This window comes from Periplaneta americana, chromosome 5 (assembly GCF_040183065.1).
Source record: "Periplaneta americana isolate PAMFEO1 chromosome 5, P.americana_PAMFEO1_priV1, whole genome shotgun sequence".
Taxonomy (NCBI): Eukaryota; Metazoa; Arthropoda; class Insecta; order Blattodea; family Blattidae; genus Periplaneta; species Periplaneta americana.
The window spans coordinates 71108280-71131741 of NC_091121.1; the positions used below are offsets into that span (position 1 = coordinate 71108280).

The window sequence follows — 23462 nt, forward strand, 5'->3', positions numbered from 1 at the left end:
ACGCTCTTATAGGATAATACTGGCACACGATAATGAAATCTCGCCAAGAAATTGTGTAAATCTTGACTTGTTCCACATCTTAAAACGTCATTGCTGATGTAAGATCTGTGTAATACAATAAATGAAATGAAATAAATAGGCCTACAAGAACAAAATGAAAATAGACTAAAACAGCTAAAATGGTACTCTTTCTAAGAAACACAGACTAAACAATATGGAACCATGAAAGTAAGGTTAGGACAATTAAAAAAACAGCAAGATTCAACACGTTTTTTGGTTTCCATATTGTAGGATTCCAAAACTAATGACACAAAATATACCAAGTATCTGAAGATGACTCGGTAGACTATTAAAAATAAAACTTGATGAAACTAATACAGGTCCAATTATTAAACCTAAAAAGTGTTGGTTCATGATAACTATGATGATGACGATTATTATTATTATTATTATTATTATTATTATTATTATTATCATCATCATCATCATCATCATCATCACCACCATTATTATCATTACTAATGTTAGAACAAAATTCAACCTATTATGTTACATTCATAATTTGAGTGGAAGCAACATACCAGGTGTCCCCGAAATGAGAGCAGATTTTTTGATCTTGTGAAGAAGTAGCCATACGAGTAATTTGATATACCTAATGAAATTTGAATCTCAGACGCATGCTTACAGCACTAAACAATTAAAATACAAATGCAAATCGTTTAAAGCAAGTTATTGTTTATTATGTTGTTACAAGTTTAATTCAAAGCAATTTGTTATTTATACTAGTCATGAAAAAGATGGGGTCCCTAACTCTAATGAGCAACCTGTCCAGTATGTTTATCGTTTAAGGCCATAAAAATGCATCTATAGGGACCCATCATTTATCATATCAAAATATTCGTATGGTCGGACACTCCCTCACATCCACTAAAATATTTGCAGTCTTTTCGGGGACACTCTGTATATCATGTATGTGAACTGAAGAATCCCACTGCTGTGGAGTAACGGTTAACGTGTCTGACCGTGAAATGAGTGGGCCCGGTTCAAATTCTCGTCGGGACAAATTACCTGGTTGAGTCTTTTCCTGAGGTTTTCCCTCAACTCATTAAGACAAAATGCTGGGTAACTTTCGGCGCTGGAGCCTGAACTCATTTCGTCGCTGGCAGTTGATAAAGCGTTGTAAAATAAACCAATTAAAAACGAATCCCTTTAAAATTCTCCGTTACCAATCGTCAGGATGAAAAATCTTGGATACACTACTGACACGCTAGTGCAAGCTCATAATAAACCAAAGAGGATAAAATGTTTAAGACTATTATTATTATTATTATTATTATTATTATTATTATTATTTAAAAATTATGGTTTATTTAACGACGCTCGGAACTGCAGAGATTATATCAGCGTCGCCGGTGTGTCGGAGTTTTGTCCCGCAGGAGTTCTTTTACATGCCACTAAATCTAGTGACATGAGCCTGTCGCATTACGCACACTTAGGCCTAAATGCCATCGACCTGGGCCGGGATCGAACCCGCAATCTCGGGCACAAAGGCCAGTGCTATACGAACTGCGCCACTCAGGGCGATTATTATTATTATTATTATTATTATTATTATTATTATTATTATTATTATTATTATTATTATTATGAACACACGTATGGGGAAATACTGAACAGCACTGTAATGAATTCCTATATGATTTGCCACTGAACAAATGGATAAGAATGTGGTTTCAACAAGGTCGGGCAACGAACATTATGCTGTAACAGTTCGCTAGAAACTAAATGAGATGTTTGGTGTGCATTGGGTTGGATGGGGCACAACTCAGTCATGGGCTCCACGATCACCAGACCTCACACACCTTGATTTCTTTCTATGGGAATTTGTGAAAGCACTTTTTCAGACAGGGCCTACATCTATAGATGACTTGAAACATAGGATCACCCATGTTATCCCGCATATTCCACCTGCAACACTTTTAAGCTTGACAGAAGAATGTCAGGATCGAATATCTTCAAGTAAATGGAGCACATTTTGAACATTTGCGGTAGTGAACGTACCGTAAACAATTGTATTTCCAATTAGAGTAATGTTTCCCTTGTTAACCGACTTCTGTGTCACACGATATCTTGTCTTTCTTACAGAGTAAAGTAAAAGAAGAATGAGCGTGTACTTACGTCCGCTTGCAACATGTTGTAGTGCTCCTCCTTCGCGCACAGCGACTCCTTGAGTACTGCTATGTGTCTCTGGTAATCCTGGTGTTGTTCCTCTAACGTCTTCATCTTGGCGCTCATCGCCAGGATTTCCTGGTCCCTTCTCTGGATCTCCGCTCGGAACTCATCTAGCTGCGCAGCGTTGCAGGGAAAAGAGGGGTTTCCGAGAAAAATAGTAATGTCTGTTATTACAGGAAAGAGCTTTCCTTCTTTCATATAAACGTCAACAACGGTCACATGTTTCTTTGGCACTAGCTTATTACTCTTACACTAACTTACGTTTTGACTTTTATATGAAGCTTTTTTCCTTAGCTTGATGTACCGGAACCTTATTATAAAAAATATAGACAAAAATAATTTTGTAAACCAAGAATCATTGTGAAACTAAAATTAGAATTCAGGGTTCATGTAACTCTTTATGCACAATTTGAGAGGTGATGGCTATATTAAAAGACTGAGAAATCAATAGATTACCAATATATTACTGAGTGGAATCACTTAAAATTAACTTTTGAAAAAAATGTAAATTTCTCCAAGTTACGAAAATATCTGCAATTTGTTTAGGCCTACAATTTTACTTAAAATTATAATAAATTCACTATATTTTGGCAAAACATATTACTTTCAAAGACCTAGCATTTGAAATGCTTTCTTTGGACATGAAATCTATAACAAATTTTATTAATGATTAATCTATAACAAAGGTTTCTGATGCAATAAATTTATATTTGAAAAAGTGTGCAAGAATTACATAAAGCTGAAATGAATAAGTATGAAAAAGATCTAAAAAATAATTTGAATTTAAGGGAGGTATGAAGGAATGATATAAAATATAACTTAATCTTAATTGCGATCTTACATTAATTCAATGCGAATTTGGTGTAAAGTACACAGATAATACTATATAAAATTTGAATGGAAAGTCGTACCATATTTAAAATTGGACTTCAATTTAGGAAACTATTAAAGAAATTTAAACAGTGATTGTCTAATGATAACAAGTGTTGTAAATACAGATTTTTATTAGAGTTGGGGAACTTTGGTCACTAGGCCAATTGCGATCCACTAAAAAGTAAAGAACATGGATGTTATTAATCACAGTGTAACAAGTTTCGCTGAAATTATCGGAAGAATGTAGTTGCATCAGTCTCACTAAAATGAGTGATATAAAGTATATTCTTCAAGTTAATTTTTCCTAACATCATGTAATAAAATAATTATCATTGTATCCACATCTACGAAACTCTTTCCTTCTTATTTACAGGATATTAATATTATATAATGACTTTGTAAAATCTGTCATATGATCCTCTCAATATGGAGTTGTTCTGTCTACAGACAAACAGTTTCTACACCTCAGACATAGGTTCACACAATTACAACAAAGACTTCAAAAATGATCATTTGAATTTAGAGAAATTTGATAGAAATTGCATTAAGTTATAGTAATTAATTTTAGGGAAAGCGTACAAAATTGTCACCAATTTTAAATAAATAACCATACAAATTAATTAAAAAAATAATCTCAATTTTTGAAAGTGTATAGAATAAGCAAAAAATTTAAAAGAATAACCATAAATAGAATTTAAAAGTAAGATTAAAATCTGCTTTGAGTATATAACTGTAAAACATAATCTAGGAGCAAGAATTTAAATTTGAGGAAAGTGTGTAGAAATTATACAATATTAAAAAAATATGAAGCAGAATTTAAAAATAATTACAATTTAGAGTAAGAATGTGAAATTCATACAACATTTTAATGAATCATCAGAAAAGAGAATTTAAAATCATTAATTCAAATTTGAAAAAAACATAGGAAAATTAAAATTAATACGCACATAAAATTTGTATAAGAAAAAAACACTTTAAAGTAAATAACATACTATATGGGTTAAATACATTAAAGTGACATAATTTAATAACATATTTGAAATCAAATGTTAACAAGCATATCTGTTAGCATTTATAAACTGATGACCAGCTATCATTCAAAGAAATCTGACAATTATTTTTACAACTGTCCAGTGAATATCTGGTGTCAATACTAAAAAAATTAAATCTTGTATTACATTATCACAATTATATTCTAGTTTCGGAGCTTTACCGATCCAGACGAAAGCGAATTTAACTTGAAGCAATAAGAGAATATTCAGCACTGAGTCAGACTATACAATAAAGTAAAGAAAAACGATTTAAGAAATTTTATACTATAAATATAATACAGTTTTAACAGACCTTATAGTCAATATTGACAGCTTGTTCATAATCATGCTGTACTGTATTCAGAAAGCGATTATGAACAAAAGACTTTGAATTTACTAATTTTAGTTTTGCATTGTCTACTTAGTAACCTGAGTCTCCTTCACAGTTTAGTGCTGCATGTGAACCAGAACAGACTCCCATTTATCCTACAGCCCGAAGCCACAGACTTTCTATACAAAATGATGTGGGTGTGTGATAGTTTGATACAAAAATGTGTGTTCCAATGTTAATGCGTCTCCTGGTCTCGTGCTTTCAAGAGGTAACAAATTTAGTTGTGTATCTGATAGACAGTAATACTGTGTTTCTGTATAATGGAAGGTATTATTAAGCCAGAACTACAGGGTATTATTAAAATTTACATAACGCTTGTTTATTTTATCTGAATTCTCTGTTACACTTGTAGGAAACATGAACATTATAAGGTATTATTATAACGATGCAGAAGCCATGATGCATATCAAATGTCGGGATAAAAATAAATCTTCTCAAGTTTAAATCGATATACTCAAATTCTATGTCTGTTTATACATATAACACCAAAGATGCCGTTTATTATTTCGTCCCAAATGCCAGTATTTGTCGCGCGAAATTTTGTGTGCGGCAATATTCAAACTTAAATTCGTACTTTATAGAACGACTCCTAAAATTTTAACAACCATTTCATATACTGTCGATCAAAAAAGTTTAATATTTTGTTTCACTTCTCTTACACCCAGAATGGAGAAGAATGTAATCTGTAACTAAATAAATTTAACTTATTAGATCTGTTGGCCTGTTAAGATCTATGTAGTTATTTTCAATACAACTCCCAGAAATTCATCTTATGAGGGAAGATACACTATTGGCCTGCAAAAATTTAGTGAAATTAATTTTTTTTTATCTCAGCTACTATAAAAACTAAATGAACAAAACTTTTCATGCTTAATAGACATACATTACACTTTATAGAATACTATTCAGAATACTAAAATAGCTAATCATTACCTGTAAAAATAATTTAAAATTTGCATATTTTTTCTTTTACAACCGTAAAATATTTACATAATAAAATAAACAATTAATTAGTGGAAAAACTTGGACTGATGCTTATTATAATGCAAATTGCAGTTTAAAATTAATAAAAAAATTGGTTCGATGTAAATTCACTTGTAATTAATAAAGATAAAACAATAGCTATCCCATTTTCTTTAAATAATAAAAGTAATAAACCAATTTCATCAATACTACAAATTAAAATGCATAATTCTGATTGTTCCGATATAAATTGCAATTGTTCAGTTATTAATGAAGTTAATGAGGTTAAATACTTAGGTATAATTATTGATAATCATTTAACATGGAATAATCATATTCATTATATTTGTAATAAATTACGTCAAACATTATGTTACTTTGTTATTCTAAGAAATATTTTCTCAATTAACTGTTTACGTGTAATTTATTTAGCATTATTTCAATCTATATTTATGTATGGTATTATAGATTGGGGTGGAATTTATTCCAACCTTTATCCGTTAATTTTACTACAGAAAAAAGTATTAACAATTTGTATGAAAAAGCAGAAAGATTACCCAACTGAATTGTTGTTTAAACATTTCAAAGTTTTCAACATTAAACAAATGTATTATTTTATTTTATTAAAATATTTTCATATAAAGTTTAATAATTTTGAAAGGTATATACATAATTATAGAATTAAAAATATGAATTCTCTGCGTTTGTCTGAACCAAAATGTAAAACCAATGCAGCTTTTTATCATAGCATGAGTCAATGTCCCAGATTATTAAACAAATTTTATTCCAATAATATTTTAACCACGAATTCTCTCCAAATTAATAAAAAAATGTAAAAAATTGTATTGGATTTATAGTTTGGGTTTAAACATATTAAACACTATTTAATCTGTATTCACTCTCAATTTTAATTTTATTTTTGTCTGTATTGGAATCCCCTCCTGAGCACGAGTCTTACTCATTCAGGAGTGGGCTAGTTTATATTTCATTGTATTTATTAACTTGTATTCATTTCAAACTTATTAGCAATAAAAATAAATTAATTAATTAAATATGTGCATGATTCTTTTACATAACATTCTAAAGACCTACATCAACAAAATAGTCTATGATAATTCTTATTCCTTCAGAAAATATTTATTTCTTAATAAAATTTTTAGAAAATTTAATACTGAATATTGCGAGAAACATTCGAGTAAACTAGCCACAAGTACCGAAGGCCAGGCTCAGATTCAAATGACTTTAATTTAAAAAAAAAAAATGTCGCAACTTGTGTGGGTAGGGGGATGTTCTTTTAGAACTCATCCTGACATTATAATAAACAGTTACTGTATCAGCTGCGAAGTTACCTGGTGTCGATGACATATGACGAGTTGATTCACATTGGAATTAGCTCCTATATTCGTTTTAAAAGTTGGTAAAATCTCTAAAAAAAATTAATTAGATAATCAGAACAAGAGGAATTCGAACTCACGCTCAACCGTAGCCACGGGGCACGAGTCCAACTCGGTGCCCCCAATGCAAACTCTACGACATAACAGTTGATTAATACTTTCTGTCGTGCTACCATTTGAATAACCTTTCTACCTGTCACTAGCGAAATCACACCATGTGATATGCAGTGCATACATTTTATCTTTCCACGCTCGCGGAGTCAGAGCGGAATCGGTAGTGCACAACCCAGCTGTCCATATGTCAGCGTGGAAAGATAAAATGTATGCACTGTAGATAGGTTAACTCCAGGTAAAATTTAACTATACCAGTGGTAGTGTCTACTATGAACTGTATGCTGCGATCCCGTTGAACACATGTAAGTAATTTCCCACTCTACCTATTTTCAGAAATTCAGTAGGACATAGAACGTCGAAGACAGAATTTAAATATATTTGATATGTTGACCAATTTATATTAAAGGTGTATTTTTCTCTCGTTTTCTCTTTTTTATTTTTTGCTCTTGTGTGTTATTTATTGGTTTGAATTAAGTTACTGTATTTAGTAAACTGTCCTTGTAAATTTTATGTTACATTATTGGCTAAGAGCACACCGTACACGAGCCTGGCTCTTACGGTAGTGGCAAGAAACATATTTGTTTTATAAATTTAATTTTTACTCACTAGCTAGCTAGTTAAATAGATAAATAAATAAATAAAATAAATAAATAAATAGATAAATAAATAAATAAATAAAATAAATTTAAACATCAGTTGTTAAATACATATCTTCCAAAAGGCTGGCAAAACGGTTATTGAACTGCAGATTTTAAGCTATTTTTGAAAGCATTTGCAGTATTTTCATTACGTGCACGAGTTTCCGTAGGGTTATAAAACAGATGATTTTGGAAGACTCCCTTTGTGAGAGAGGCTTCAAGTTTCGCAGCCACGTATGTTAAGAGAGCAAATAATGTTAAGCAAAACAAAATATACCTCTCATTCCTCAAGTATAAAGATTAAGAATGGTAACCTCATAACTCCATTAACCTTCCAGGAGCTCGAAAACTAAAAGAGATAGGACATTTTATTTTGATTTGCAGAACCGAATGGAGATTCTCAATTTAAAAATTCCATGCTGGGTGTGTCATAATGATGTAGGGTAAGACATAGTGTTATTGTATTCAACGAAATGTGACGTCATCCTCTCCTTTATTCGATCGCATCATGGCTTCAGTGCAAAATCGCGCCAAGTTCTGTTGACAGCCACTTCTGGGAAGTACGCTATCAAGCGAAACCACTCGTCCCATCCCATCTGTGGTCACTAGTCTCTATGGAAACCCCTGAGTAATCGTCGTGGTTTATTACAACATGGCGTTCTCCGAGTCCCTGGAGTAGTTAGTCAATAAACGATTGATGAAAGATTTCTCTGTAATTCTACTTTATTTTCCGTAGACTCCAGCTCTTTCTCTGAAAGTTTGTTAAATATTGTGCAATCTTGTGCATTACGGTAGAAAAGTTGTCCGTATGAGACAATGAAAATCATAAAATTTTCTGTTTCGTATTTATTCACATTCTTTGTTGCAAATTATAAACTTTTGACTTTTGAAGGTTGAAAATTAGTAATATAATTACTAATCTTATAAATTATGTAGTCGAAAACAAGTAATAATTTATTAATCAAATTTACTCTATCTGAATTAACTACTATTTTGACATAACTAAAAATACTTATTAAAGGAGAAAAATTCGTTTCGGTACAGGGAATCGAACCCAAGATCCTCAAGTTGTAGCGCTGACTGCTCTTACCATCTGAGCTATGCCGTTATCCGATCCACAGCGCCGGCCGAACTCTTCTCCTTTTTGTTTTTTGTTTTTTTATTTTCCTTTAATAAGTATGTACGTGGTATCTACATACAATCATTGATGACACAATGTTCAGTAGAGGAGTTCCTCAAATAAGAATATACCATATAAAATAAAAATAGTTAAATGTTATAAAACATATATTTGAAAATATACTGTTGTTGTTTATTATTTGGATCCTGTTTTTTCTTTCTTTCTTTTTTCTTTGTCAAAATTGTTGTTATTTTTTATATAATTTCCGATGCCATGAATATGTTTGAAGGATTTTGTGATTAAGATACTTTTCATTAATGAAACTATTTCAGCGCGTAAAATACATAAAAATCTGGTGAACATTGTTTTTTAAATAAAAGTAATCTCACAATATGAAGCAGTTACAAAAGATCAACGTAACTATGTAGACAAAGTTATCACACAACATAAATATGTAATTAATAAAAATAATAAGTTTAGAATTTTTCTAATATTTTTTAAAGTTCTCTATTTGATCAAATTAACGCAAACAAGTTATACTGACCTTTAATCACTTTGAGTTACAAAGGCAGGGAGTGGTTTCTGTCATCTCTCTCCTCTTACCTCATTTACGTTGTTAGTCAACAATACAATATTTAGTTACAAAATGTACAGTACACTCTTTGTCAAAAATGAAAGACTCTGAAATGTCTAGCATTTATAAGCTTCAGTTTTCACTATAAAATCTCTATTTTATGATAATTCACATAATTCCCAAAATCACTGTTATTTCGAGATTTAGCAAATGTAATATTTCGGATATTTAAGAAATAATATCTCAGAAACTACTTTTTATGATGATTTCGAGTACTTCAAGAGAAATTAGGTTCTGCTTTCTACGCGGAAAACCAATCTCTATTCATCGTATATTAAAAAGGCGTATTTTCCATATATCAGAACAACAAAATCGTGATATTAGTTACTTATCAAGGCACTTCACAAATGTGATTAAATTTGTATTTATTCTATACGAGAACTGAAAGTAATTTTATGAAATTTTATATTTACCGGTATTCAGACTGCTTGAGACGATAATATAATGAATAAATGATGTAATGACAGCTAAATTTACGAGTATGCATTCCTGTGAACTAGCTGCTTTCTTCAATTAAAATCTTGAGGATGTCCCACGTTTCGAACAGAGACCTCTTTAGTGAAGAGTTGCCTCATAGATGAATCCTAAGGGCCCGTTCACACGGCACGGGAAATTGGTATTTATTCGAATCGATTTCTTGCGGAAAGCAGTGTAGCCTACACACGGTTCGACTTTTTTTACCGTATATCATGTAACTTAAATCGAGTTACGCACGGGAAAAGACTGAACTGTGTGTTCACTGCTCTCCAAAAGAAATCAATTCAAATAAATGCCCGTTTCGAGAAATTTCCGTACCTTGCGAGCGGGCTCTAAGGAATGTACATGAATGAAATACACGTACAATGGTGCTAATTTTATAAATAATAACTATCCCGTTGAAATTCTAAAGCAAGTAAGTTCTGGGCATTACATTTGTACTTGTCTTGGATCTCTCTGGATTAATAAGTAACATGAAATTCATAAAATTAACTTGCTGATTTCAACTCTGGAAAGTCGACGCTATTACTCTTCGAGTAAGGCCCCGTTCACACGGTATGGGAATTTCTAAAAAAGAGCATTTATTTGAATCGATTTCTTGCAGACAGCAGTGTACACACGATTCGATTTTTTTCCGTGTATAATGACATTTAAGTTATATACGGCAAAAAAAATCGAACCGTAGCTTATGTATACTGCTGTCGGCAAGAAATCGATTCAAATAAATGCCCGTTTCTACGAATTTCCGTACCGTGTGAACGGGGTCTTACATTGACATCGGTATGGGATAATGGCGAACATAGATCACCTCGTGCAATGAATTTATTTACATTAAACAAACGGAGTATGCCGCTGTAGGAAACAAAGCAATTTAATTTATGAAACTGTTAAATAGTCCTAAAAATCTCTATTAACTGCACTGAACTCGGAGAACGCCATTGGAAACAAATTTCAAATTACATAATTCACAATATATAGGTCATAATTTGTCACGTAGTTAAGTAAAATATTGGAAATTGAAATCAAGTTACAATATCACAAAAAAGTTAAACTACAGTGAGATTATCTGTTTGTGTGTCAGTTTTCACGCTTGTTGCTGACCGTAGCTACACTGTCGTTACCGCCAAGCGATGGTAGGCAAGGCCGGTTATGAGAGTGATTTATCCATGCATGTCAAAGGTTCATATTTAAGAAATCTTATCTTATTTACAGCAGATATTGAAAATGATTTCATTCGGGGCGCATACACTCATTGGCTTCAACTGATCGCAAAATCCAGTGACAATTACTTAATCTACTGCCTTTATTTATAGGAATAAACTGATATGCTAAGGTTATTTTATATGGTTTTAATTTAAGCACTATTGTGGCATTTCGCACTCACGATTTAGACACCTCAGTCTCTTGGGCAAGAAGTTTAAATGTTTTTGTTGGTGTATTCTAATCGTTCATCAATCTCATCTAGTTTCTGCTCTGTTAAAACCCGGAATTTCACTTTTTGCCATTTTAAAATAATGTTCGCTTCACTTTTTGCTATTTTCAAATAATGTTCGCTTCACTTTTTGCTATTTTTAAATAATGTTCGCTTCATTTTTTGCTATTTTTAAATAATGTTCGCTTCACTTTTTGCTATTTTTAAATAATGTTCGCTACTCTCTCAGAAATTTCACAAGTCTTCAAACTGTTTCTCTACTAGGAATATTATCACCAGGAAATTTCTCTCGAAATACTCTTATCGTCTTACCAACTGACTCAGTTTTAAGAAATGTATCGTACAGAAACACTCGTTGCTGTAAAATATATTTCGTAGGAGATATTAAGACGCCCAAGTCAGAAAGACTATAGATCTACACTCTTCTGAATTATTATTCACACTGTGAAGAAACATCACTAATTATCTCGTATAGAAAGAAATACTAAACTTATGCAACTGGAAGCTTATTCACTCGGTCTAGAATTGATTGAATACTGATGAACAGTCAAGGTACTCGAATGACCTCAGTTTGACCTTGCCGGCTGTCGATAGGTTCACATCCGATAACTTAAAAGACATAGGAGAAAACTGACTCACGAATGAATAGTCTAATTGTATGATTAATTCTGTATTTTGTGTAATGTAACAAAACATTTGTTTACATTTTTACTTTAGCCATAAAAAACTTATTATTCCGCCGACAATTTTCGGTATATTAACAAGAAAAATAATCTACAAGTGTAACAGAATAAGGAACAAACCTCATGCACGTTAGAGAAGCTACAATGAATCCAAATTCAAATTTAACTACACATGAATACCCAATAATAAAGGCGTCGAATACATCAATATAGCATAGACATTCTTTTGAGAAAGAAAGCAAACATCATAAATTGTATAGAATGGGCGGCTGCTGTGACGGGTTTAAGGGGAAAACATAGAAGAGGTGTATAATACATCAGGTCGATATGTCAGAGTTGGAAAAATATTTATATAGAGAAGCAGAAGATATATTGAAATATATTCAGAGTTTGAGTAATTAAACATTTAAAACATTTTATATTGCAAGAAAAATATGGAAGAAAGTGTGCAATTATTTAATTGTAATTCATACAATGTGTCATGTGGTTACACGTACACACAAACGGAAAGGGACAGGTTCAATTCAAATCAATACACTCACAAAGATATTCAGAAAGTGTAATATTTTACATGAACTAGAATATTACCAGGCTTTCATGGAGATTATTTCGAATATATTACATTGATATACATTTTTGTCTTATTTGAGCAAATATTTACACATAATTTTGCAATGAAACTATTGTGTAATACCAACTGAATACAAGTTGAATAAATTATTAGAGGAAATACTATTAAATTATATTATATAAATTTTGAATTCAGGTTTAAAATTTCCTGTTGAAATATAAAATGTACAAATATTAATTTCAGTAAACAATAGCATAAACAAAAAAGAAACTAACAGTGCTATACAATTTTGTGTGTATTTTATGAACATAATATGTGGGTAGCTTTGGAAATACATTGAAAGTAATCTAAATTTTCTCATGAAACTGTTAATTGGAGTAGCTATGGAAAGTTTATCATATTGTGTCTTGTTATGGAGTGAACGTCGGGAAATATTTCCATATCATTTTAACCCTGTCAGTACAATGAATGGAATTAATATTATATTAACATGATTACAATTCGAAACGTTTCGATTCACTTGATAGCTTATACGATCTATACGTAACGATTCGAACTTAAACTCAGTGGTCTCATAACCATTAATTACAAAATCTGAATCTCTTAATGTGGGTAAGTAACTGTTGAATTCATGTCCAATGTTGCCAAGCCCTCTCTGATGTCTGATAGAGATATTTACTGCTATGTTACACGCCAAAGCTGTAATATAAATGATATTTAGGACTCTCCAACTGATCGTTTCAGCACATTAATTACTCATCCAATAATTAGCGATAAGAAGAGGGAGCTAAAATGCAAATCTGTTTTGGAGATCGCTACAGTTATTGCATTTACTATGTGAAATGCGATTCCCATTTCTGCTAGTGCCAAGCAAACATGATCATCCGTGACCTAAATAGTGAGATAAATTTTATTTCAGTTGTGCATTTTATAAATGTAATTTTGTACTATAAAGTAGTTAATATCTGTGCTATAACTTACCCACATTTATGTACTTGGTAAGCAGAGTCGAGCATAATTCACTGCTAACAGGTACTGGCTTTTATATTGTGAATTGCATATGGAAAGCTTACACTGATATCATTAAAATTTTCATTAGGCAATGATAAACTTGACTTATTTTTTCTAGCAACAGGAAAAAGTTCACCACTTCCATTAAGTAATTATTAAACGTGAGAACAATGTCATTAAAACAATTGTGAAATCAGTTAACATACTGCAGGTAATATATTTTGTATATTTGCAATTTTCATGCGTATAGAGAGTGCATAATGCTCTCTTCATGGAATTTAATATATGTAGCAAACAATGTAGCCATTTGTGTCATGTTTGTATGAAAATAAAATGTGCACCCTTTCCAAAACAAACAAACAACGAAATCATGCGATGTGCCGATTGCTATGTGACTTTGTTGAGCTTGTTATTGACCAAAGACTATGTATAAAAGCAAAAACACATTCCAAATCAGTAAATATATATAAGCGAATTGCAAACCTACTATTTTGACATTAAATATTATTATCAAAAGTTAAATGCTGTTTCTTAAATTATATAGATTCAATTTCAACAAAATCCACCAACTGGAAATAGTTTTAAGTCTCAGCACAAATCTATGGTTCCTAAAGTCTACCTAGCTTCTGCTGTGGGCAATGCTAGCTGAGGCATGCACAGACACAATCTTCTACATACATTAGGGTTACTGGTCACCATCACACATGCTGTTGCTGCTAAATGAAAGAGACACAATCTAAAAGGGTTAGGGATAGAGAGTGAGTCAGACAGCGCATGAAGGTGGTAAAATGTTAGTCTGTTATTTCCATTACGAACTAGAAGCTGTGTCAATGCCACCAAAATATTATCATGTTTTGGTGGGGGAGGAAAAAAGTGAAAAGACGAGGGGTCACTCAATAAAGATTCGTGATACGCAAATAGGAACCCTGTTATACATGTTGCCATGACAGCGTTTCATCCTTGTCTTGGGTTAACAGTGGCGCGCGGCGGTGTATAACTTACATTTTGAATAGAGTTCGATTATGAAGCAGCTCCAAACCTGTATATGTTACACCATTCTTCAGAGGAAACGTTACAAAACTTTTGAGAGTTTTGCAAGAAGGCACAGAAATGGAGTGTATCCAGATTCTGCAAATATTATAGCTTCCAGTTCCTTGGAAGAATTAATGCAAAACTTCCGAGAGTTTTGCAAGAGTACAGAGAGGCGGAGTAACTCCAAACAATGGTGAGTGGTTGAGTGTGTCCATACAAAACTTCTGAAGAGTTCATTATAGGATATCTTCAAATTATGAAAAATTTACACCTTCCTGTATTCTGGAAGAAACAGAGCACTTGAGTTAGAGATATCTTACGCTAACAATTCAAACAAAATGGAAATTTTACATGAACCAGCATTTTACAGGATATGTACAGAACATCTGACAGTTCTGCAAGTGAAACAACAACGGATGCAGTTCTTTTAAAATGTTAAGGTTACACATTCTGAAAGGATTAACGCAAAACTTCTTTGAGTTCTGCGAGTTGGCACAGATTGATGGAGCACCTCAAAATCCTGACGACTTAACATTGGCCTACATTTCGGGGATATTATTGAGATTTCAGACTTAAGCAAAATCCTTAACGTGGAAAAATGTCTAAGTACTACCAGCCCGCATAGCTTGATCATTCTCAACTAGGGAGGTTAAACATTATTTAAGTGTTAACTTATGAACATCTGCTCTAGAAAGTTTGAGATTTTCATGAAACTTTCAGAGTGATGACAATGTTAAAAAAAATGAAATTGCTATTTTAAAGTCACTGAATTATTCAAGGCCAGAAATTTTGATGGCAAATTCTCAAGGCAGGAAAGATTTAACTTTTGAAAATTCTGTTTCTAGATTTGTTGTTAAATATTACGTGCCTTTCACACGTACGTAAAACGGATTGATGCAAACCAAGTGGATAATAACTTGGAACTTTTACATTCAGTTCCAAACAGTAGCGTTTCCCAGCGGTGTGCTGTCGTACGGTAAAATGTTTTGATGAGCTGTCACGGATAAGCTGAAATTCTTCGGTCTTTAATAAACTAACGTTATTGCTAATGAAAACCACAAGACTGGGGAGAAGGAGACATTGAGGGTAGGCAGAAAAGTTAGAAAGTTCAGCACAAATATATTTGTGTTTTGTCTATCGGGAAGAGTTTCTTTATTCTATGGGAGTATTCTATTTTGTACAGCACACCAATAAAACCATTCCACTGAACTCTAAACAGTACATTGGAGGTATTCTTCATAATATAATGGTTTTCCTTTAATTAATTACATTTAATAGGACAATAGATGAATATTTGATAATCATGACATCAAAATTTAAATCAGTGAATAATGGGAAACGCTCTGTATCCAAGATAATGACTTTGCGCCAAAAATCTGCATGTACTAAACCAGTTTGTACGACTTTGAAGCTCATTTATGGCATTAGAGCGTTTACAATACATATTGTCGGTGTTTCGAATATCACTGCAACAGGAAATCCTCAAGAAATGAAAGCCAGTGTTTCATTTCTGTTTCAAATGTTATGCGCAGATTAGCACGATCATATTGTGAGGCCTAGTGACTGCCAATCAAACCCAAAGCAATGCAATCTCGCAATATAATTGAGCTAGCCCGAGCAAAACAAAGTTATAATCAAAATGCAAGAGGATTTTTTTTTATTCTGTAATGATATCCGAAACGTCGAAAATATAGATATAAATATGGCATCAACAACAATGACATGTTTTCCAACTAAAAAAATAATTTTAGCGTATTTTTACTTCTGGTGTAGGATGTTGCTATAGTAACAAGTAAATATATTCTATTATCATTACTCACGCACTATATCCTCTTCGGATTGCCAGAACTGTACCGCAAAGTTTGATACGTTTACCGGCTTCCTATGAGATGAAACGCAAATTTAGTCAAGTAGACACAATGCTGTCAAAAGGTTGTGAATTTGGCACGATTGGTCCCTTTTTGCAAATCACATAAAATTGAAAAAAGAGTACACACACACCACAAGACTACACAATGCTGTAGCCGTTCCCATTCCGCCAGCCCTCCTTAATCCTCCTAGAAAACACATCTAAAAGAAAAGTTCTGTGGTTTCACTTGTAATGCCAACTTATGCTTCAATCTGTTTGTTAACTGTACGTGTGGTAGGAAAAAATTCTGTTCTGTTTATTTTTAATTTAATCTCGTCGCGTATATATGCATGAAACCAATTGTTCAATTTTTTCAAGAAAACTTACTTGTCGTTTATAGCTAAAATCATGTTTAGGCAAGCTAGATGTTGCAGTAGCGGCAGAATGATCCATCATCATCAAGTCCACCAGGGGAATGGGGGAGGTACCCCTCATCAGGGTTTCCCGGACCGCCCCTCCCGTTCCCGCGGTCTCGCGGATCCTATCCAACTCCTGCTCCAGGAGTGCCACCTCCTTCTCCAGAGTCGCAATGCGAGCATCCTTAGTTTCCAGAATTGCCGTCAGAGTACTGTTAGAGGGGCCACTGGAATTTTGAGTGTATGCTTTTTCTAATTGCATCTGCAGTGCTCTAAGGGTCTCATTGGTGGCCTTTAACTCCTGAATTATAAGCAAGCAAAATATACAAATGGATTAACAGGAAGTTTGTGGTATGCTGGTTGAAACACTACTTCCTTACACAAGATGGGGTGGAGTCCTCGAAACAACAGCGCTCTCTGCTGCCGTGAGGGCTTAACACAACAAAGCCAATCAGCCCTACAGTCTGGACTAGTGCATATCCACGTAGTGAGTAAACTCAAATACATTTATTATCGCTCAAATATTCAGCCAGCTGCTACTCTCAAGTGTTCACCGCGGTGAAAACACAAAAATATATCAACGACGAAGTATTCGAGAACGCGAAAACTGGTCTTACACTCAGAGTGAGTGTACTTGTGACACAAATAATTCTCCAGGTATAATTTAAAAGGCCGGTTGATGTTTTCATGGTCTATAATGATAACAGTTCATTCAATGCACAGTGTGTGAGTAGTAACGTTTTATACTAAACGAATATTAACTGAAATTCACGACTGAAATCTAAAGAAAACTTTATTATCCGTATTTCTAAGTAATGTTTATGCTTTCCTATTATTTTAAAACAGTGAAATCAAGTTATCTAAAATAGCTATACTAATATACTAATTTTATCAATTTATTATTAATATTTACATTTCAAGAAAGTATTGAGTTCTCTGCAATACCTTTATTTTTCTTTATGTTTATGAATTTTATATTATTCGAAATAATCCTTTCCAACCGATAAAATAAAATAGTTTCTGGGCCAAACGATGGAAATATTAATTAGTTAAGGTAACACTTAATAAAATCACTAAACAATAAAATAGCCTTCAACAAATGGAGGCGACTTATTTTCTGACCAGATACTCGAGATAAACAACAGAAATAGAGTTACAAAATAAGCCTGCAAGGCTGATGGTGGTTCCGAAACAACGGGTATCCAAATTAGCGCTGGGTTGTCTCGAGGATACAACAATATATACAGGAGGAATAAAGATTTCCACTTTAAAACACAATGGATGGAATGGTTTTTGTAAATTTACAAAATAATAATAAAGAAAGAGAATCTCTAATACTCAAGTACTACTACTAATCTACGTCTACTCTATGTTGTCTTATTTCATTCCTTGCCCTTTTATATGTTATATACATTTACTATGTTTACACATATCCTAGTAATCATTTTAACTTTAAATTATTAGCAACTTTCAACTGCTACCGTTTGTCGTATTTCTGTTTATACATTATTTCTTTAAAAATTATTCCATAAATGCCGTAGTAGCTATTTATAAGTGACATAATTCTGTGTTATAAGAATGAAGATAATACCCAATTACACTTTTATATAAATATATTGTAATTAATGTGTATTTTACGTACTTAATATATTCCTTAAAGATATTCACTAACAAATAATGCAATTATCTTTATACTTGATCTGCAGCGTGGTACATTCAAGTGTGTCTCGGGAGTTCATAAGAAATGGTTAATTTGATTTTTGAGAAGAAATTAAAAATAAATTACACATGAGAGCTATACTTCGACACAAAACGAAGTTTAACATTTAAATATAACTTAATACATGAATATTTATTTACATGTAAATAACTATTAAATACATTAAACATAACTGAACATATACAGTGTATAAGTGACTGTACTTAATACTTTAACATTAAATAACCAATTCTCGATTAGAGTAGCAATCAACTGCTGAAATGAAAACTATACGAACTGTAAAAAAAATGAAATAGCAAATCAATAGAATGTCAAGGATCATAATTATAATAAACATATAAAGATAACTGCATTATGTGCTCAGAAAAGAACTTAATTCGATTTCACTGTACAGACTGAACAAATTTTATTTTAGTGAAATTTAATTATTAATATAAGCTATAACATTATTGTTATTGTAATTATTATTATTATTATTATTATTATTATTATTATTATTATTATTATTATTATTATTATTGCTATTATTATAGGGCTACAATATTCTGGAAAATAACGAAATTAAAAAATAAGACACATAATTAAGTTTAAAGTAAAAAAAATATTATAACGTGTGTCTTGCATATGTTAGCAGTATCTCCTTGTACAAATTTTGTTCTCTACAATCAGAACAGTGCCCAGGATTTTAAAAAAGGAGTGTCTGAAGGGGGAAAACATAATGCAGTTTATAATACACTTTTAATACAATATTACGATTCCAAATGATCTGTATACCTCTGGTGTTGCATATTCTAAACTTCTTAGATTTCTTCTTAAACGGGAGGTATATAAATAAAATTAAACCTAGTGTTCCAAGAGTAACAGAAAGTTTTCTGTGAATCGATTTGCAACATTTACTAAACCACCGACAGTAATTAATGTGATAGTATCACAGTCTAGTATATACAGTCGCGAAGCTCAATACGTAGTAAATATGCAAACATTAGATAGTTGTTCACCACTAGGATCGTTAATATCGCCTCATTACAGGCAATGCAAAATAGAACCGTCACAGTCTATTGTTTCTAGCACCCTCAAAACTCAAGCTTCGTGACTGTATATAGTAGACTGTGATAGTAGTCTGATGCTTTGTATTTCTATATTGAACTCTACATACTTGAACAATTTTTCAGATTCCTTTTTTGTTGTATTTATATAATCTGCGATGACTTCATCAGTAATCTAACATTACTCTCTTGGGTTATGATATCTGGTTTGTTTGCTTAGGGTGCTATGCATAGACATTTCGCTAGCCCGCGCTACGAGCGTGCTAAACTAGCCCCGGCTATCGAGTGATTACTTGTACAGGATTCATAACATATCATATCGCTAACACTGGTTTATGAATACGAAAAACGTTAGTTCGCTGATCATCCACCGGAAACCCTAGCTAAGAATGTCTAAGTGTTTCTATTAGTTCGTATAAGAAAACTCCCAGAGTAGAGTGACATTTGTTGCCATGAGAGCCTTTGGTTCAGTCAGACCCCAGTGTTCAGCTACTCTTTCTTGCATTTCCTAGCGCGTTAAGAAATAACAGTTTTCACGCATTATTATGCTTAACACGATACTCGTGTTGTGTCAACTTGGGACATGGTTAATTTTTTGCTCTAATGCAAGCGCCATTCTATTTTTAAATATATTTGTCTAATGATTGGTTTAATATTTTAAGAGTTTTTTATTAAGTTATATGTTTTATAATTTTTGCACCCTAATTTTCACATTTATATAAGGATCTGGAGTGTTTGTACACAGGTACATGAAAACAGTTTGTATACAGTTATTCTGTAACTTTTTCAAGATCTAATACTCCCATTCCTCGATGTATAATGAAAGTATAAATAATTTATTGTACATTAAATTTGCCTTCGTATGGTGCAGGCAATGAATGATTAGCTACGGCAGTTTGTAGTTTTCTTATCTAAATTCTGTATGTCTGATACATTCCATTTTTTAAATTAAAAAAAATCTGTTTACTGGTTCACCATGTTTATTTTCATAGTTATTATCATGTATTTTTTCCCTGCGATAAGTACGTATATATGCATTTGCTTCAGACTTTTTCGCTTCCGTAACAAAGCAATACTGACTCTTATTAAAGTTATCAATTTCAACATTCACATATAGGCCCAGATATTTAAGGGACTCTTCCATTTTCTACATTTTAAGTGGAGCCCAACTTCCCTTATATAAGTGGACTCGCCTAGCTTACTAGGCCGAATTCATCTTATCAGCGTATGACGTCATAATTTCCTTTTATTCACATTCCATGCTATATGTCGGCTGAAGCAATAACGAAAGCGATGGTCTGCACCTGTAATCAACTTCAGGGACTTCATCTTACAGAAAGTTTTACACATTTTCCCATTTTATTATGGGTGAAATATAGAATATAAACTCAAAATATTAATGATTGATTGGCAAACTTACTCGTACGATGAAAGAGTAATGGAACGGAGAAAAATTCTCTCCGGCGCCGGGATTTGAACCCGGGTTTTCAGCTCTACGTGCTGATGCTTTATCCACTAAGCTACACCGGATACAATCCCGACGCCGGTTAGAATCGTCTCAGATTAAGCTCCAACTTTTGGGTTCTCTCTAGTGGCCGCCCTCTGCACTACGTCACAAAATAAAATAAATAAATAAAAAAATAAAAAAAAAAATAATATATAAACTTACTCGTGTTAAATTACATAAGCAACTGTGGCGTATAGCTGTTTCGGTGCTTCTTCACATCATCCTCAGAGCCTACTAGATCTCAGCGTCATCTCGAATTTCGTTGCCTGTTGTGGGGGTGCGTTTGCGTGTTGAAAAGTGGAGTCAAATAGTGTGTGTGTGTGTGTTCTGAAATTGATTTGTGTGTTGAGAATTTGATCGGGGTGTGTTTTAGTGCGTGTGTATATTTCATATTGTTCTAGTGTGTTGAGTTTTTCGTTTTTGGGTTGTATGTGTAGAATTTCCATGTCTGTATTTATGTTATTGTATGTATGGTTAGCATTAGTTATGTGTTCGGCGTATGTGGATGTATTGTGTCCTCTGGTTATTGCTTTAATGTGTTCTTTGTAGCGTGTTTGGAATGATCTGCCTGTCTGTCCAATGCAGAACTTGTCGCAATATTATATATTATTATATTATTTTCGAAATAAGTACTTTATGAATTATAGTCATGCTATACAGTTTTTCAGCTTCATAAAAGATATATGCCATCTGGAAACTATTGAGCGCAGATCAGAATTTTAAAGCTAATTATGTAGTATTATTTAAATACAATTTTGTGAATCGTACTTCACGTATTATAAGAAAGATTAAATAAATTTCAGTCATGGTATAGTAATAACTTAAAATTTTGAGAAATGTATACGCAGGCAGTTTGATTGTAATGCGAAGAATAAAGTGACAAGACACTTGGTATTCTGCGCCCATATCTTGGTGTGTGAAAGGACATCTTATTGTCCCAGTGTCATGCGATCACAATCTCCTCATCGCGTAGCTGGCAGGCAATGAAATGAAGCAACACTGATCTTCTTTGTTTGCGTCCACAATTCTAAAGCAATGGCGAGAAAAATAAGACAATCGTTTTATCTGAAAACCTCGAAAGTGGGGCTCTTCTTATAGTCTCTCTTAGCCACGAGATATATTTCCAACTTCAGATTTCTTTGTAGCACGTTACTTAGCTATAAAATAGTATTTCAATTACAATTTCCAATGTAGGGCCTAATTATTGCTTTTAGAATTGTACAAGTACATACGTTTATAGAAGTCGGACATTTCCTCTTTAACTGACACTAAATGGTAAATTTACATTCATCTCGCACGTAGATTGTTATGGATCGCATGTATTATAACTCTTTGCCTTTAAGTTAGTTCTAGATAATCCAGTGCAATAAATTAGGCCTAATATAAATCAAATTCCACTTCAAACTAATCAATAATGAAATATTGCTTTCGCTCTCAACAGACAGCATTAGATGTAATGTTTTCAGCCAAAATGTGGAAAAGCTATTTAATGACGAATAAATTTAGAAGAGTAGGATATGAATGCTTGTTTAGGCCTTAAACATTTTAAACAATTTGATTGAGACATAAATTTGTTACAAACATCAGCAATCAACAGAATTACATTTTTAATTTCATGATAAACTAATTTAAGCGTTCCCTTAATACATTACATACATTTCTGAAATAATTTCATAATATAGTGCCTATAACGTGTTAGTCTTTGACTGATTTTTGTACTGATTATTGCCATCTCCTTCACTGTTAGTTTGTTATAAGTGTGATATTAAGAAAATAATTCACACCAAGCTGTAGTTTTGAAAAATAATTTATAATATACCTAGATTATACATTTGGTTGATTTACTATTTTCCAAAACTTGAGTTTTAAAGTAGTGTTGTCGTTAGACATTCTAAGCGTCAATAAAACTGTACTGTAGCTTACACGCTTACTTTGTATCAGCGGATCTGAGTGGCTTTCAGGAAAAATCATCAGGACTTAGGTTCCAATGTCTGTACTTCCATGTTTTACAGTACTTTCTTATTATAACGAATTAGCCTATATAGAGAAAGTATAGCCTAATGATATAAAATAGATTTTTTTGCGGAAACACTTTTTCTGCATAGCTGTTAGCATTAAAGTAGTCTATGAGCAGTGATTTATCCTGAAGCATTGGAAGCATTTTGTTCATTCGCAGTATTAATTTATTTGGAAATGATGTATATGAAATATAATTTTATTAAAATTGACGTCTTTATTTGAAATATAATTTTATTAGAATTATTGCTTTATTTTTAATTTAAAACTTAAAACGATTAATTTATTCGAATACGCTGTAACGATTTATTT

The 23462-nt window shown here is 32.5% G+C and overlaps 1 protein-coding gene across 7 annotated transcripts in view; it reads right to left on the minus strand.

Moving 5' to 3' along the window:
* LOC138699820 (trichohyalin-like) overlaps positions 1 to 23462 on the minus strand; it is a 412868-nt gene that overhangs the window by 89631 nt on the left and 299775 nt on the right. For 5 of the 7 annotated variants that reach the window (XM_069826003.1, XM_069825997.1, XM_069825996.1 and 2 more), the window contains 2 exons: positions 16833 to 17162; positions 2179 to 2346 (listed from right to left, as the gene is read on the minus strand). In XM_069826003.1, the coding sequence (XP_069682104.1) occupies positions 2179 to 2346; positions 16833 to 17162 (498 nt within the window). The remainder of the gene's footprint in view (positions 1 to 2178; positions 2347 to 16832; positions 17163 to 23462) is intronic. The other 2 variants (XM_069825999.1, XM_069826000.1) reach the window with 1 other exon arrangement.